This window comes from Mirounga angustirostris, unplaced genomic scaffold, assembly GCF_029215605.1.
Source record: "Mirounga angustirostris isolate CCGP_5_RB_7025 unplaced genomic scaffold, mMirAng1.0.hap1 SCAF_8, whole genome shotgun sequence".
Lineage (NCBI taxonomy): Eukaryota > Metazoa > Chordata > Mammalia > Carnivora > Phocidae > Mirounga > Mirounga angustirostris.
This window is the reverse complement of record NW_026991716.1, coordinates 65,424,790-65,441,966: the sequence shown is the minus strand read 5'-3', so window position 1 is coordinate 65,441,966 and position 17,177 is coordinate 65,424,790. Positions and strand designations below refer to the sequence as shown.

Here is a 17,177-nt window from a genome sequence, read left to right as displayed (position 1 = left end):
TTGGTTAAGCGACTGCCTTTGGCTCAGGTCATGATCCTGGAGTCCCGGGATCGAGTCCCGCGTCGGGCTCCCTGCTCGGCAGGGAGTCTGCTTCTCCCTCTGACCCTCCTCCCTCTCATGCTCTCTGTCTCAAATAAATTAAAAAAAAAAAAACAAAAAAAAAACCTTCCTTAGTTTAAAGTCATGAAAATATTCCACCATATTGTCTTATACAAGTTGTAAAGTTTTGCCTTTCATATTTAGGCCACTAAAATTGATTGTGCATGTGTATGCCCGTGTGAGATAAAGAGTAGAAGGCAATGTCTTTTTTTTTTAATATGGATAATCAATTGTTTTAGCACCATTCGCTGGATAGTTTCTGCTTTTCTCTCTGCTCTGTGATGTCCCTCCTGTCATGAACATAGTTTTTGTCCGTTTTATTATCCCTGAGCCAATACCACATTGCTTTAATTATTACAAACTTATAATCTTGATATAACCATGTTTCCCTGGCTTTGGTCACTTTCTACAGGAGTGTCTAAGCTATTCTTGACCCTCCACTCTTCAATAAGATTCTAACATTAGCTTACCAAGTTCTACAAAACACTTTATTAAGGAGACTGAAATTGTGTTGAATCTAAGATCAATACAGAGAGAATTGATACCTTTGTAATGTTAAGTCTTCCTATCCAAGAGCATGGAGTATCTCTCCTTTTATTAGGACCTTACAATAAAGTTGCATGATTACTTTTTTCAAGGGCTTACATATCTTGGATTTATTCCTAGCTACTTTATATTAATTGTGATCATGTAAATGGCATTCTTATTACATTTTCTAGGTAGAAAAATAATTGGTTTTATATCCCTTAGCTTTGCTGAACAATCTTAATTCTGAAAATTCACTAGCAATTCTTTGGAGATAAGAATTTTTTAACTTAATTAAAAATTTTTCATTCATGAACAAAGAAAATTTGAGTTTTTCTTTTTTGTGTCTTTGTATCTTTTATTTTCTTATATTTTCTTACTATCCATGATGGGCCATCCAGTATATTAAAGACAAATGGTGATTGCACACATCCTTACCTTGTTATTAATCTTAAAAGGAATGCTTTCATGCTTTGCCATTAGGTATGATGTTTGTTTTACATTTTTGCATTTGTTTTGTTTGTGTAAATGCTCTATATGAGGTTTTTTTTTAAAAGTTCCTTTCTATTCCTAAGTTTTAATCATTAATAAATATAGAAATTTATTGTGTATTTCTTCTATATCTATTCAGATTACTAGCTGGTTTTTCTCTTTTAATTCATTAATGTAATACATTACCTTAATCGGTTTTCAAATATTAAACCAATGCTACATTCCTGAGATAAATCCAACTTGATCATAACCTTTTTTTACACACTACTAGATTCCATTCGCTAATATTTTATTTCAGAGTATTTATTCATAAGCAAGATTGGACTATTTTTTATCTCATAGTTTCCTTTGCAAGTTTTGTAAGACTTTGTATGAAAATGAAGTTGGGCATCTGCCTGGGCATCTGCCTTCGGCTCAGGTCATGATCCCAGGGTCCTGGAATCGAGTCCCATATCTGGCTCCCTGCTCAGCAGGAGGCCTGCTTCTCCCTCTCCCACTCCCCCTGCTTGTGTTCCCTCTTTTGCTGTCTCTCTCTCTCTATCAAATAAATAAATAAAATCTTTAAAAAAAAAAAAAGTGAAGTTGGTCTTTTTTAATGCTTGATAGAACTCACTGGTAAAGCTAGAGAATGATATTTATGGAAAAATATTTGATTACTGACTCAACTTCTTTAAAGGTTATAATAATAATTAGGTTTCCTATCTCTTTTTATATTAGTTTTATTCGTTATTTTATATTTGGTACCTTGTATATTTCCAGAAATTTATCCATTTTATATAAAGTTTCAAATTATCGGCAAAACATTATTCATAATATCTTCTTTTTTTTTTTAAAGATGTTATTTATTTATTTGAGAGAGAGAGAATGAGAAAGCGCACATGAGAGGGAGGAGGGTCAGAGGGAGAAACACTCTCTGCCGAGCAGGGAGCCCGATGCGGGACTCGAGCCAGGGACTCCAGGATCATGACCTGAGCTGAAGGCAGTTGCTTAGCCAACTGAGCCACCCAGGAACCCAGTAATATCTTCTTGTTATGTTTTTCATGTCTATAGAAAATGTAATGATGTCCTCCTTTTTCAATCCTGACAGGATTGTGTCTTTTCCTTACTTGATTAATCTTGGGTTTTTGTTTTTTATTAGTATTTTCAAAGGAAAAATTGGGAGCTTTTATATTTTTTTCTTCTCTTTATTCTATTATCTTTTTTTTTTTTTAAGATTTTATTTATTTGACAGAGAGAGACACAGCGAGAGAGGGAACACAAGCAGGGGGAGTGGGAGAGGGAGAAGCAGGCTTCCTGCCGAGCAGGGAGTCCTATGTGGGGCTCAATCCCAGGACCCTGGGATCATGACCTGAGTTGAAGGCAGACGCTTAATGACTGAGCCACCCAGGCACCCTATGCTATTATCTTTTAGATTTTTTTTTTTAAAGATTTTATTTATTTATCTGAGAGAGAATGGGAGACAGAAAGCATGAGAGGGGGAGGATCAGAGGGAGAAGCAGACTCCCCGCCAAGTAGGGAGCCCGATGCGGGACTCGATCCCGAGACTCCAGGATCATGACCTGAGCCGAAAGCAGTTGCTTAACCAACTGAGCCACCCAGGCGCCCCTCTTTTAGATTTTCTTAATCTCTGCTCTTATCTCTTTGGTTTTTTGTATTTTCTTTGAGTTTATTTTGTTTTCTTTTGCTAACTTCTTGAGATGGATGTTTAGCTCACTAATATTTAGCTTTTTTCTTTTTCTAAAGTAAACATTCTCATGAGATAAATTTGCCTTTCAAATACTAATGTTGCCATACCCCACAAGTTTATTATGTAGTATTTTTATCAAGTGATAAAATATGCAACATTATTTCTCCATTGATGTATGAGTTTTTTTATAAGGATTTTTTTTTTTTTTTAGTTTCCAAATATATGGAGATTTCCCAGTTGTTTTTTAAAACTGATTTTTAGTTTACTTCCCTATTGATCTGAGAACGTAATGTACATGCATTATATTTCAATATATAGTCAATATTTGTTTATGTTCTCCCTGTGCTTGAAAAGAAGGGATATTTTATATTATAAATATATAACATATTTTATAATACTTAATATTTTTATTTTATAATGTTCCACATATGACTGTTAGGTCAAGTTTAATCATGTTTTCAATCTTCTATAGTCTTTCTGAGTTTATCTACTTTTTCTATCAATTACCAAGAAAGATTCTTAAAATCCACCTATTATTATTGATTTCATTAACTTTCAATAATTTTCATTATTATTCTGTCAACTTTTCCTTTATATATTTTGAAGTTGTAACATTAAGTACATAAAATTATAACTTGTTACCTCTTTCTGATGGCTTTTAAAATTTTATCATTATGATATTACTATCTTCATTGTAATACCTTCTGGCAAATAAGAAACTTTATCCACTGGTGTGCTGGAACTGACTCATACTAACTTACAGGAGCCAATTGCATATATCTCTTCACAAGTTAGTGTTTGGTAATGTCAATCAGTGGCTTGAAATCAGCCATAGGGGAATATTAACACATGGAAATTGGTGAATGCTACAAATCAAATCTTCTCATCTACCCCCAAGAGCTGGTTATTAAACATTTACCAGCATAGCTCTGACTTCATTTGATATTAATATAGCTACACCAACTTTCCTTTGGTTAGTGTTTGCAAATTATAACTTTTTTCCATCCTTTTAATTTCAACTTCTCTATATCTTTCCATTTAGATGTGTCTCTGAAAACAGCATATAGTGGGATTTTTTTTTAATGCAGTATGACAATCTCTGTCTTTTAACAGGAGCATTTTTGTCCATTTGCATTTAATGTCTTCCAAATATTACATGGTACATATTTACACTAAAAAAATTATTAGTTGTTTATCTGAAATTCAAATTTGCCTGGGTGTCTGATATTTTATTTGCTAAGTCAGGTGAATCTATTCCTATCTTGTTCCTAGCCTTAAAGCTCAGAATAAAATGGTACCAGATCATAATAATAGTTAACAATGTTCCAGGCCTTCTGCAAAACTCTTGACATTTTGTCATTTAGTCTTCAAAACAAAACAAAACTATAAAATGCAAGCCTTAATCCAAAACTATGGTGTTGGAATTACTGTTATACCCTTTTTAGGTTAGAAATATGACACATAGAGAGATTATCTGCCCAAGTTCAGCAAGTGACTCAGAAAGGCAGGACTATCTTACTATAACTTCAGCCCCACAGGTATTCAAAATGAAGTTCACCTTTCTTCTCTACATGAACTGTGATAGATCCTTGTGCATTAGAAAGTTAATAGGCAGAGATTTACAGCTATTTCTGTTTAATCTGCTCCAATTCTATTCTTCTTTAGTAGTTAAAATATTCTTGTGTGTGGAAATATATGCACCAATGCTATACATGCAATTCTTTTCTACTCAGAATTCCCACATACTCCAAGATCAGGTTTGCATGAAAGCACTAAAAATGAGGAGTGGTGTCTTTCATGGTTTGCAATATCAGAATCACAAGCAGCAATAAGATTTAGAAAATAGAGATGCTGAGCTAAATTAGAGCTAATTCTGATATGAGTTCTTTAGGCATCATAAGAATCTAATGAGCGAACTATGTTCCAACTATGTAGCACCCCTGGAATCACAGAGAGAGAGGTTCCATTGTCCAGCAACCCAGCACTGCTGGAACCAGAAGGAAAGTGGGTGTTTGGCACATTTCATTTAATGTGTCCCATAAACAAATCCACATTCTTATACCATGATATTTTCTTAGTGCACCCCCAGCTTCTAAAGTTTCCTTTTCCTGAATTTTGGGAAATTTTTTTCTATAAGCTCTTGGTAGATCTCTATGAATTCCTGCCACTCGTCTTCTTCACCCACTTCCAAGCAGATCATGGACTCATCATGGACTGCCTCTGGCTTATGAATTACCTGGTACTGTTCAAGCATAACCATTTGTTTTCATGCCATTCAACATTTGTGTCAAGCTACGCTCAAAAAATGCTCTAAACTGTAATGTCCCATACATTTGTGAGGTACATTTGCAACTGGTCATCCACATATCAGATTGACTGGTAATCTTCCATTTGGATTCTCTTACCCATAACCTGTGTGTTTATTTAAACTCTGAAAGGAGTTCTGAAACCTATGGAGTTGGTGCCAAAAAAGTATCCATGATATGTTAAAAATTGGGAAGCAGAAGAAAGGAAAAAAGTTAATAGGATTTAAGTTAATGTAAGGATGAGATGATTAAAAGCAACTTAATGGTCCCACTTGCAAATGGAGATGGTAGCTACCTACCCAGAATGATTTGAGGGGGACTAAAAATCCAGTTGCTAGAGAAAACACGGGTTTCTTTTTAGCTCCTAAAAATAAGCCCCAGCTAGGCTGGTGAGCAACTTGAACATAACTGTTCTCACCTCAGTTTCACATCCTGTTTACCTGACCTCAACACTGAACCAGCTCCACTCACCATTTTTTCAAAGTAATATACTTTACAGTTAACCACAGCTTTTATAGAAATATCCTACTTTTCAAACTTTCAAGAATGGCTTATTTGGGGAGAAAGGATTTTGCTAATTTTGCTTATGTATTCACATGAAATTCATTTACAATCCTTAACATTTTCAACTTTCCTGCTAAAATTCTCAAGTAAATTTAGCACTCCATGCAGAGGCAATGTATTTATCCTGTAGTTTCCCACAATCTGTGACCCCACACCATGTACCTCGAGAACACTTGAGAGTCAAGAGCATTCCTGTGGTTCTGGAGTTATAGCAGGAACAGTGCCCTGGAACTGGCAGTGGCTGTGCATGGACCTCAGCCAGGGTCCATTATGAGGTGATGCCACGTGTTAGACGAAGGCAGCCATGTGAGACCTTCACACCACCCTATGGCAAGTACTTCAGTGTGTTTCTCTCCTCTCCCAGGACAGAGAGGTCAGTCAGCTTTGACACTCCTCCCCTTCTCCATATGCCCTCCTCTCTCTCCCCAAGAAGGGGTGGATGAATTAGCACGCATTTCTGTTCCAAATATAGTTGAGGACACGGCCCTGCTGGACCCCTGCCTCTATACTCCTGACACCAGACCTGAAAAGCTCATGATGCCACCTGTTCAGAGGTCACCCCCCTCTGGACACAAAAGAGACAACCCCTTCTCTCTTGCTTACTTCTGTCCTCAACTTCTGTTCCTGCCCACTCACCAAGCTGCATGTGCCCTCAACAAGAAGTGCAATTTTGCACCTCAACAAAATTTCTCAGGTGAGGTCAGTACCTCACCCATAGGTTTAGGTTTTTTTGTTTTTGTTTTTTCAGTGCAATGCGGTGGAAGAGGGGCTCAATACTTACGTATACAAAGAGAGACTAGAAAATAGAAATTAGGGTGCCTAGGTGGCTCAGTTAGTTAAGCATCTGTCTTCGGCTCAGGTCATGATCTCAGGGTCCTGGGATTGAGCCCTATGTTGGGCTCCCTGCTCAGCGGGGAGTCTGCTTCTCCCATCTCCCTGTGCCCCTACCCGCCCCCTGCTCATGTTATCCCCCTCTCTTTCTCTCAAATAAATAAATAAAATCTTTTAAAAATAAAAAAAAGAAAATAGGAATTAGCAACCTTTATTTCTTATAATAGTTTTTCCAAGGTTTTAGCCCTTTTTGTTCTGACATGTTAAGTATAATGGCTAAACCTGATTTTGCAATGAGAAAAAGATAATGCAACTGCTCTAATTCATTGAGACAAGGGACCACTAATTGTCATTCTCATAGAGTGAGATGTTGCTGAACAAGTGTGTTTGGGAGGTAAGGAAGGCTGCAATGGCATCCAAGTTTCAAAAGCTTCAGAGAGAGAAACTCATGCATCATTGACAATCAGTCTGTATGCTGGCTATACAAAGAGTTTATTCACTTCATATTTCATTAAAGAAAATCACTGGACATTTCCATGATTATCTTCTCTATCATTTATTCCAACACATTTTCACTAGGGGTGGCACTGTAGAAATTTAATGGGAACACATATAGGAAGAGAAGTGAGAAAGCAAGGTGTAGAAGCTCCTGTGTTTCTCCCTTGATCATGTAGAAAACAGTATGCTTAAAATCCATGCAATTTTCTGGAAAAATATTAAACAAGCTATTCAATATATCTGCATAAGTTTTGAGGCATAGCCAGGTATGTTAAGCACAATGTACATTTAGTTGTCCTTGCTCTTTGGAAAAATTTCTCAGGTGTGTAATTGAGCATTTCTACTAAGGTAGGGGGTGGACAGTGATAAAATTGACCAGAAAGAAGTGGAGCATTTGCATAAAGGCCACAACCCCTCACTCATTTTTGGTAAGGTCAGGAAGTTTATACAAGATTAAATTATTATTTTTAAAAATTTCCAGTCATTGATTTGATCCTGAAATGTTATCTACTTTCTCTCTGTGGAATTTTGTTCTTCAAATGGAGATTTTTGTTCTATAGGAATTCCAGTAACTTTTCTCTCTACTTCCGTTAATTCATTCATTAAGGCATCGCAGGCCTTTTCCCTTAGGAAACATAATGGGTTCTCTAAGTGCTTGTACCAGTGACTGTTGCTTTCATAACAATGCTGCCATAAAAGCTCCATTCCTCCTTTTCCTGTTGTCTGTTTTATTGTCACAGTATGTGTACAGTAATCCTATATTGTGAGGCTGCAGGGCTAGATGGCTGGAAAATATCTCTCTAGAAGAGAGTTTAGTGAGGAGTGGTCCAAACAGGATGGTAAGGATCCACTTGAATATATAACCAAGAAAGAGACTGATTCATGGGCAAAGCTGAGCCATGAAATGGAAACTTCATAAGCAGCCTACAACTGGAGGCCAACTTTGGTATAGGAAGGAAAACAATTGACAGGACAGGGAGATGATGTGGACTATCACGGCTTCCAGGATGCCAGTCAACATCAAGGCCACATGGCCACCAGTCTAGAACCTAGGGTGGAAAAGATACTTTGGACTAAAAGGCTAGCCTTCACATTAGCTAGTAGATATGCTTAGGCAATCTAATTTTAAAACAATAAATGAAGATTCAAAGTCCCAGTATTTCAGAGGCTTTTGCCATGCTACCCTTGGACAGATTTGACTTTTCCTTAGGATAGAGTCATGTTTTAATTTAGTATTTGAATTCAGTGGTTGTTAAATTAATTTCCTTTTCTATATATATGGAAATTTCCAAACTTGTCATAGCTATAGTGGGTTTCAGGATTTGGGTTAGCTCCAGGGTAGAGTGGCTAAAGAAAAAAAAAAAGACCCTCTCCAATTTAAATCTTCAGTGTCGACCACTTTTCTTCGCCTGCTGGAAGGTGCTCTGCCCATGGACAAGTTGTATTCTTTCCTGCTCACCTAAATATTTTCTGCCACAACTTTCATGAGAACCTCCCAGCCTGTTGGGAGTCTATTCCACCATGGCTGTCTCTGCCCTTCCTCAAATGATCTGTTTTGCTGAAAAATCACCCCCATCAACAAATGTCAGTACTCAACATGTACAATTCCAAACTCAAAGTGATAATAGTTTATTTTCCAACAGTTTTCAGTATATATTATGTGTTACATAGTGACACCTTCTGGTGAAGTGACACATCAGCATGTTGAATATACCAGGCTCTATGAGCACATTGCAAACCCCAAAATAAAAAAAGAATGAAGGAAAAAAGAGAAGAGAATAAAGGGGGGGGGGGGGGGAATGTTGATAGCTTTACGTGTGGTATCAGAGGAATCCTCACCCATATAGGATCTTGCTTTGTTTTAGGAAAAGTGGTAAAGGCAGATCTTTCAAAGAGTTTTGCTGTGTGAATGGAAAAAATGGGTCAATAGCTGGAGGGGAAGTGTTACAAGAGAATCCTTTAAAGAAAGGGAAAAGTAATAGCATGTCTGTAGGCTGCTAGGAATAATCCAACATAAAGAGGGGAAATAATGATGTAGGCAATGACAGAAGAGTTTCTGGAAGAATGTATTCAAGAGTTAAAAAAAAAGAAGAAAGAAAGAGAAAGAAAAGAAAGAAAAAGAGAGAGAGAGAAAGAAAGAAAGAAAGAAAGAAAGAAAGAAAGAAAAGAAAGAAAGAAAGAAAGAAAGAAAGAAAGAAAGGAAAGAAAGAAAGAAAGAAAGAAAGAAAGAAAGAAAGAAAGAAAGAAAGAAAGAAAGAAAGAAAGAAAGAAAGAAAGAAGGAAGGAAGGAAGGAAGGAAGGAAGGAAGGAAGGAAGGAAGGAAGGAAGGAAGGAAGGAAGGAAGAAAGAAAGAAAGAAAGAAAGAAAGAAAGAAAGAAAGAAAGAAAGAAAGAAAGAAAGAAAGAAAAGAAAGAAAAAGAAAAAAGGTGGGATCCAGGGCATAAGTAAAGGAATTGGCCTTGAATAGGAGCGGAATGCTCATCAAGTAGTCACAGGAGGGAAAGTAGAGTATATAAACACAGATGCAGTCAGTGAGCAGATGCAGTGCTGAACACTGATAAAGTTCTCTTCTTGCTCCTCTTATTCTTAATAAAATGTGGAACAAGGTCATCAGCTGGAAGAGAATTGGCAAGAAGTGCAGGAAATCTGAGAAAAGTTGTATGTAGTGCTCCCGGTGAGTGAGAAACTCAATGGTCAATGGACCAAGGAAACTTAGTGTGATACTAGTTAAGGATTATACATTGAAAGTGAGTCCAAATGGTTGTTTTTCTCCATCCATGTTCAACTACAAGGGTGCAAGTGAGGAGTAGGAAGAGGGCTGAATTTAACATGGCTATGGTTTTATCTCAATTACAATAATTGAGGGGCAAGGGAATTGAGGACTTGTCATCCTAAAGAGCTAGGCAATATTAATATTCTTTCCCATTGATATCCATGATTTTAATTGGTTCCATTTATTATTTATTTATTTACTCTTGGATAAGTTGAAAGTATCTAGGAATGCTGACTTTACTAAAATATACTTTATGCATACCCATCTCCTTTCTGTTCTTTTGGTTTTCATTCACAAAGGAATTTTTTGTCTTCTCACTTGGGATATTATCTTTAATAAGATGACTATGTCCATAGTCTCTGATATTAGACCCTATAGCAGAGAGAAGAAATTTAAAAAGGAGGTTGCAATAATATAGGTGGACAGGACATAGGAAACTAATTTTTATGGCATAATGGGTTTCTTTAATGAATCTAATTCATACATATATTATAAAAGACTCATTACTAGTTCCACATGAATTTTTCATGAATTCACTTGATGAAATATGTACTGCATATGTGTCCTGTCCGAACCCTGTACTAGGTAAGCACCAAGGTGATTAGGGAGAGGACAAGATCACAATACTCAGGTTTTTGAAGTCTAAAAGTCTAGGTTTGCAAATACAAAGGTATTTTCAGCCTAAAAGGGAAAACATATTTACAACAAATCACTCTTCAAGCAAGCACAACAACACAAATTCCATGACATTGGTTCATCTAATTTACCACCATATGCCATCCTGGGCTGGAACATAGTAGACATTTAATGAACACTGGTATATCAGTAAATCAGTAGAGATCTGAGCCACACTAAAGCAACACCAGGGAGCAATGAATGAATTCTGAGTGTGGGGTCTGAGAAAGCTTAGTAGAGAAGGAAAGAAAGCTTAGAAACTGGCCCATGAAGGAAGAAGGAAAAGAACAGGCATCTAGTAAGAAGGCACAGACAAGCACAAGATGAGCACTAAAGCATGGAAGCACAGGAAGACTTCGGGGACACGCATAGTCTTGTCTTAGGACTAAGAAGTGTCGTGAAAGAGCACATAAAGAAGGAAGAGTAAGGGCGCCTGGGTGGCTCAGTTGGTTAAGCGACTGCCTTCGGCTCAGGTCATGATCCTGGAGTTCCTGGATCGAGTCCCGCGTCGGGCTCCCTGCTCGGCAGGGAGTCTGCTTCTCCCTCTGACCCTCCCCCCTCTCATGTGCTCTCTGTCTCTCTCATTCTCTGTCTCAAATAAATAAATAAAATCTTTAAAAAAAAAAAAAAAAAAAAGAAGGAAGAGTGATACCAGGAAGGGAAATGCATGGACAGTTGGATAAAGGAGTTTTTACTGAGCACTTACCCTGTATGCAGCAGTGTTTTAAGTGCTGCCCAAGTGGTAACTCATTTACTAATATCACAGAAACCCTGTAAGAGAGGCGCTATCATTCACCATTTTACAGGGGGGTAACTCAAGCACAGTCAGGTCAGGTACTTCCAAGTTTTATAGCTGGTGAGTCACAGAGCCAGGGCCCTGGGCACCACTAGTGCTATTAAAACATTTTGACTAGTGGGCGCCTGGGTGGTTCAGTTGGTTAAGCAACTGCCTTCAGCTCAGATCATGATCCTGGAGTCCCAGGATCGAGTCCTGCATCGGGCTCCCCGCTCAGTGGGGGGTCTGCTTCTCCCTCTGACCCTCTTCCCTCTTGTGCTCTCTGTCTCTCATTCTCTCTCTCTCAAATAAATAAAAAATCTTAAAAAATAAAACAAAAACATTTTGACTAGTTGAGCAACATATGATTTCGGATGCTACTACATTTTTCTTTCGCAAATAATGAACATATTTAAATTTAGAAAGTAAGCAATGAATATTAGCTCTCCCTTATCTATATTTAGAAGTTCTGAATATGCAAATGTATTAATTTCCATTTTTCTCTTTTCCTTGTTCAATGATATGCCTATTTCCCAAAACTATTGGCTTAGGATTGTTTTCCTGGTGATTAATCTACAATATAATATAGTACAATTGCATTTATTTTTTTCCAATTGCATACTATAATTAACTAAATTTTTCTAATATTCTTGTACTCTGGAAAAGATACAGGGTTTTTTTGTTTGTTTTTTTCTGAAATCACTTTGCCCTTCTTTCTCTTTGTAACTTTGAACTTCACCCAGAAATAGTTGTTGATGGCAGCCAATTCATCATCATACAGGTTATACTCATGTTTTGTCAAGTATTTTCTGCCTCAAAAGATTTTCTAATCTTCTATTAAATATAGTCCCTTTAATAGCAGGTCATTCCACTATCAATTCATTCTCATTAAACTTTTACCTACTCTTTCTAAATCCTTATATAAAGGAAAAATATCAAACACATAAAAATGCATCCAGAGAATCAAAGCTCAGTTCAATTTCAACATTACTATTTATGCAGCATGGAGGACAGTATCTAATGTGATCTAACTGCTTTACCAAAGAGTGCTTTCATTAGCTCCAACAAATATTAGCTCTTTTTACCTCATTGAAATCTGTAACATTCCATGTTTCAATTCTTTAAATTTGGGGATTTGATTTGAAATACTTGGGAAAGACAGACTTTGTAAGCATAAGTGTGGCTTGTTCTATAAATATTTTTGGACCCCGGTAACCTTTAGTCCCTGTTCTCAAAGACTTTGCCTACTTCTTTTCTAGTGATGACTTGGAGTCAAGATGCAGGCAGAAGATTCTGAAACATGACCGAGTGATTAGTATCATCACAGGCAATCCCCTGTGGTTGTCTCTGTGTAATTTAGAGGAACACAAGCTGAGGTGTCTGATACTCATGTGAAAAAGGACACCAGAGAAAGATGGAAGATGGTTAACCTAAAGTAGAGAAATGCCTAACATAGGGAAAATAGGAGGAACTGTGAACTTGGTCTTTGCTATTCCAGAGGGCAGAAATAGGACTAATGTGTGGAAGCTACTAGAAAATAATTTTCATCTCAAAGAAAGAATTACTAGATAGAGATTTCAGAAATGGAACGAGGTGCTTCCTAGATGAGGCAGACAACATTTGTAGAATATTTGCCATGGATCTACCTCAGCAAGGAGATATTAAAAATTCAGTGACCATATAATTCATTTTCCAAACAGGGATACCTTTGAGAATGAAGGGATAGCTGCAATAAACCAGGATATCCCAAGCAAACCAAATCTCACTTCACCCTAATTCACCCTCATTGTTGACCACCAGTTATGCGTACTTGACATGTGGAGAATAGGGAAGATTGATCCTAGTAGGAAAAAGAGAACAGGTCAGAGCTCATGGGATTCTGGGACATGGAGCAAATCTGTAATTTTTTCACCTCCTTCAATTCCTATCACGGTAGAATGAAGTCCAAAGGCCCAGATCAAGTAGATCTATGTGAGCAAGCCTGGAAAAGAGCAAAGTGTTAAAGATCCAGGAAAATCTAAAGGAACAATGCCAAGACAGGGACACTCTTCCCAGAGCCAGGGTGGAGTAAATACTATTCCCAAAGCAAGTTATTCAGAGAGTTCTATTAGACCGTAATATAAAAAAAGTAAGAACAGGACCAACCCCAAAGGGCAGAATATTGTGGGGGGTGACAAAGTAGAGAGCAGGACCAGCATTGCAATAGGCACTGTGAGAAGAATGGAAAAGTGCGGGTTGTATGAGGAGCACAGTTTCCCAAAGTATGGTCTGTGCTTACCATACTGGATAGGCCTAGAATTATTTAGTGATGCACATTTTTTCTTCCATTCTTAGTGGCAATTGAAATGTTACAAAAACTTCTTCTATGACTTACACTGAAATCTGTGAGTGTTTGAAAGGTTATTAAAAATTAACATTCCTAAACTAAAATTCCCATTTTACTAGCTGCAGTGGGCACTAATGGCTGTACACTCAGCTCCTATCCCCTTCTTGCACTTGCCATTGTTCAGTGCGCACCTTTCAGTCTGCCATGCAGCCAGCCTAACTCAGGGAAAATTGACCACCTCCACAGTTAGAATGAACCACTCAGGGTAATTCTAGTCCCCTGCTCTGTAATCATTCAACTCAAACCAGCAGCATTGGTGTATTCCTTAGCAACTGGTATTGGTCCAGACACATGACATAAGTCAGCCATACTTTAGGGAAAGGTTATTTTTCAAAATGAACAAGGGCAAGCAAGTTTAATTTGGTGGAAGCCAGCCTACAGATAAAGTCACCACATGAGGGGACTGAAAAAGGAAATGAGAGAATGGCAGAAAGGCAGAGTTAGAGTTCTGTTTTCACCAGGCATTCCTTACTGTTAGCTTTCCTTTCCATGTGATAACTTCCTTTTTGTTTAAGCCATTTTGAGATGGGTTGTCTTTACTCTTTACCTGAAGTGCCCTTACAGATCCATAAAACAGTGGTTTCCCAAGCCTGCATGCATATTGGAATCACCTAGGGACCTTCAAAAGTTGCTGATGCTGCATTCCATTCAGAGATTATGATTTATTGGTTTGATGTGTAGCTGGATGGGCAAATTAATCCATATGCTCCCTTTCTTCCTGGAGAGTCCTAAGAATTTATCACTGTCCAAGACTGACAGAGTATTCTAAGACTCCTCAAAATGCCAGAGAATAGGTATTCCTATAGGACTCGGTCCACCCCCGTAATGAAGGAGGGACTTTTATGCTTTGTGGCAAGATTTGAGTTGCTCCACAGCTACCCTACTTAGATTTCTGCTTGATTCCCTTGTCTGTGCCAGAAGATTAGAGTTTGAGGCCCTTCTTTAGTAAAGTGGGAATATAAGTCTCAGTAAGCCACATGCTTAGGGTCTCAAGGGGCCATAGTGAGTGGTCCCAACTGTTCATCAGTTGTTGTTTTCTTAAATGGAAGACAGACAAAAGGAAAGAGGTGGAGTGGGAGAGGAGGAATCAAGATCTGACCACTGTTAACAGGCTCTGACACCTCCAAATCTCAGTACCCTACCATGTGGTAAACCGAGAAAAATACCTATTTCATGAATATAGCAGAGTTTTTGTGAAATAGTATAACACACATGAAAAAATTCAAAGTAAAGAAATGTTCAATGATGTAAGTTATTGTTATGAAAGGTCCAGAGAGTTAAAAATGAAGTCTAGACCTAACCCTAACAGATACAGCAGTGCCAGCAGGATGAAATGGCTCAAGGAGTGAAATCCTCTGCCAACCTGATCTCTTCATACTCCCCTTCATTTTTCCTCTCACCTCCCTCCATAAAATATCCTACTTGCTCTGTAAAGTCAACTCTAACACATGTTCTTGCCCCAACTCACTTTCACTGTGCCACCCTCTGAGCCCCGCCATACAGAAATCCTAGGGCTGCCACTAATAGGCAGGAAGGTTGTTTTGTTGCATTTCCCCCCTGGGTTTCTAGAAACACTCCACTTCCTCATCCAGAGTGCACCTCTGGGTACCACAATGTGCTATCATTCCCCACTTGAATTATAATGTCTATCAAAAGAGGCATCTCTCGGGAGGCTTGAGTGCTAAGTGGGGAGTGATTTTTAGAGATGTGTGGAAAATGGTTTCAATATTTGGCAGTTCCTAAAGGCAAGATGATTTGAGATGTTGGTTTTAAAAAAAAAAAAAATACACTTGATCAGCTCATTATGCTATTCCCTTATTTCTGAAAATGCCTCGTCACTGAAATTTGGCAGTTGCACCAAAGTAGAACTTGAATAAATCAGAGGATTATAACTTTTAGTTTATTCCATTCATTTATCATATATTTCACATATATCAATGTATATATTCACCAGGAAATCAATCTTTCTTTTACAGATCTCTCCATTAAAATATACCATTCTGAATCTAAAGACTTAGACAATGCCCCAAGAATCGAAACATCTGAAAGTACTGCAAAAATGTACAAAGTGTCAACCATGAAACGAATATTCGATGTGGCCAAGCGTCGAACAAAAAGGTCAACCTTTTTCCCAACTGGTGTTAAAGTCTGTCCACAGGAATCCATGAAACAGATTTTAGCCAGTCTTCAAGCTTATTATAGATTGAGAGGTAAGGAAAGAGATGGAACCTGTTTAGCCTCTCATTCCTTTTATCCCTTCCCTTTCACTTATCCATACATTTTTGTTAGCCCCAAATTTCCAGAATCTCTCATTTAGTCACAAGGGTTATATAAATAAGTCAACTAATCTGAGAGTGGTGAATAGTAAACATTCAAAACTATGGTAGATATCTCCTCTTATGTTTAAAATAATGTCCTGTGCAACATAGAACGATTAAGGCATTTAACAAGTCACCAGAAGGCCTTGGCATCTGGGTATTACCTCTTTGTTTTATTTTTGCCAAAGCCCAATATTGAATTTTAATGTTATATTATGAGTAAGAAGCACAGAATGATTGCAACGTCAGGAATCTGAGCAAGTTGATTTATCACTTAAGATTTCACTTTTCAAAAGCAACATTACAATCCAGATCCTTTCTCCCTTCTTGTTAAGTTTAAGTTGTTTATTGCTGATCCAGCAAAAAGTTCTGAGGTTTGGAAACCTGGAGGCACACCCAAGTGCAGAGGAGTTACAAATTAACAGTGGTTACCAAGATATAATGCAGGGGTGTTAACAGGATTTACAACACAATTACTGTGGTTTCCAGCAGAGTTACAGTGCAGTTTTCACCCCAAGACAGCATAACAGGATTCTTGTGGCCTTCTCGGAAATCATTATGGAGTTCAGTCACACCACAGCCATCAGTGGCTATCCTTGTCATTCACTTACTATAGATGAAAAAGTCGCCATGGCTTCTTCTTTAAATGAAAACAAAACAAAACAAAAAAGAATCTTTAGTAGATACTATTAAATCCCCCCAGGTTGCTCTGAATAATGCAAAATAGCTAGCTGAAGCCTAAACTCAATTCATCTTTTTTTTTTTTTTTTCTCTTTTCTTCTAAACTCAATTCATCTTACATGTGAAAGTGAGGGGGTTTGCTGAGGTCCACCTTCATCACATACGATATTTGTTTCCATTCCAAAAAGTATGGTCAACCTGCTCTATTTTAAGCCCATTAACTAGAATGTGCTGGTTCCATTCTAGCCTGTGATGTATTGCAAATTATGGCAGCAGAGAACCCCTTTCATGATACCAACATCCTACAAAGTACTTGAGTATCTACATCTGTAAAATGTACAAAGGTTGAGTTAGTCTGGGGCGTTTTTGCTGGGTTTTGGAGGCATAACTAACAGTCTCAAAAATATCAAGCCTTATGTTCTTCATATGTCTGATTTTATATGGAAGAGACATTTGCTTTCTGACAGAAGCCACACCTACAGAGAAATGACAAGTACTGGATCACAGTCAGAAGGAGAACTCTAATCATTGAAAATCAAGCACACTATATTATTTTGTGAGGTCCTA

At 37.6% G+C, this 17,177-nt stretch overlaps 1 protein-coding gene across 1 annotated transcript in view; it reads left to right on the top strand.

The window, feature by feature from the left end:
* Positions 1–17,177, top strand: part of IMPG1 (interphotoreceptor matrix proteoglycan 1) — a 166,161-nt gene that overhangs the window by 46,898 nt on the left and 102,086 nt on the right. The window contains exon 2 of the mRNA XM_064597788.1: positions 15,588–15,821. Coding sequence (XP_064453858.1) covers positions 15,588–15,821 — 234 coding nt within the window. The remainder of the gene's footprint in view (positions 1–15,587; positions 15,822–17,177) is intronic.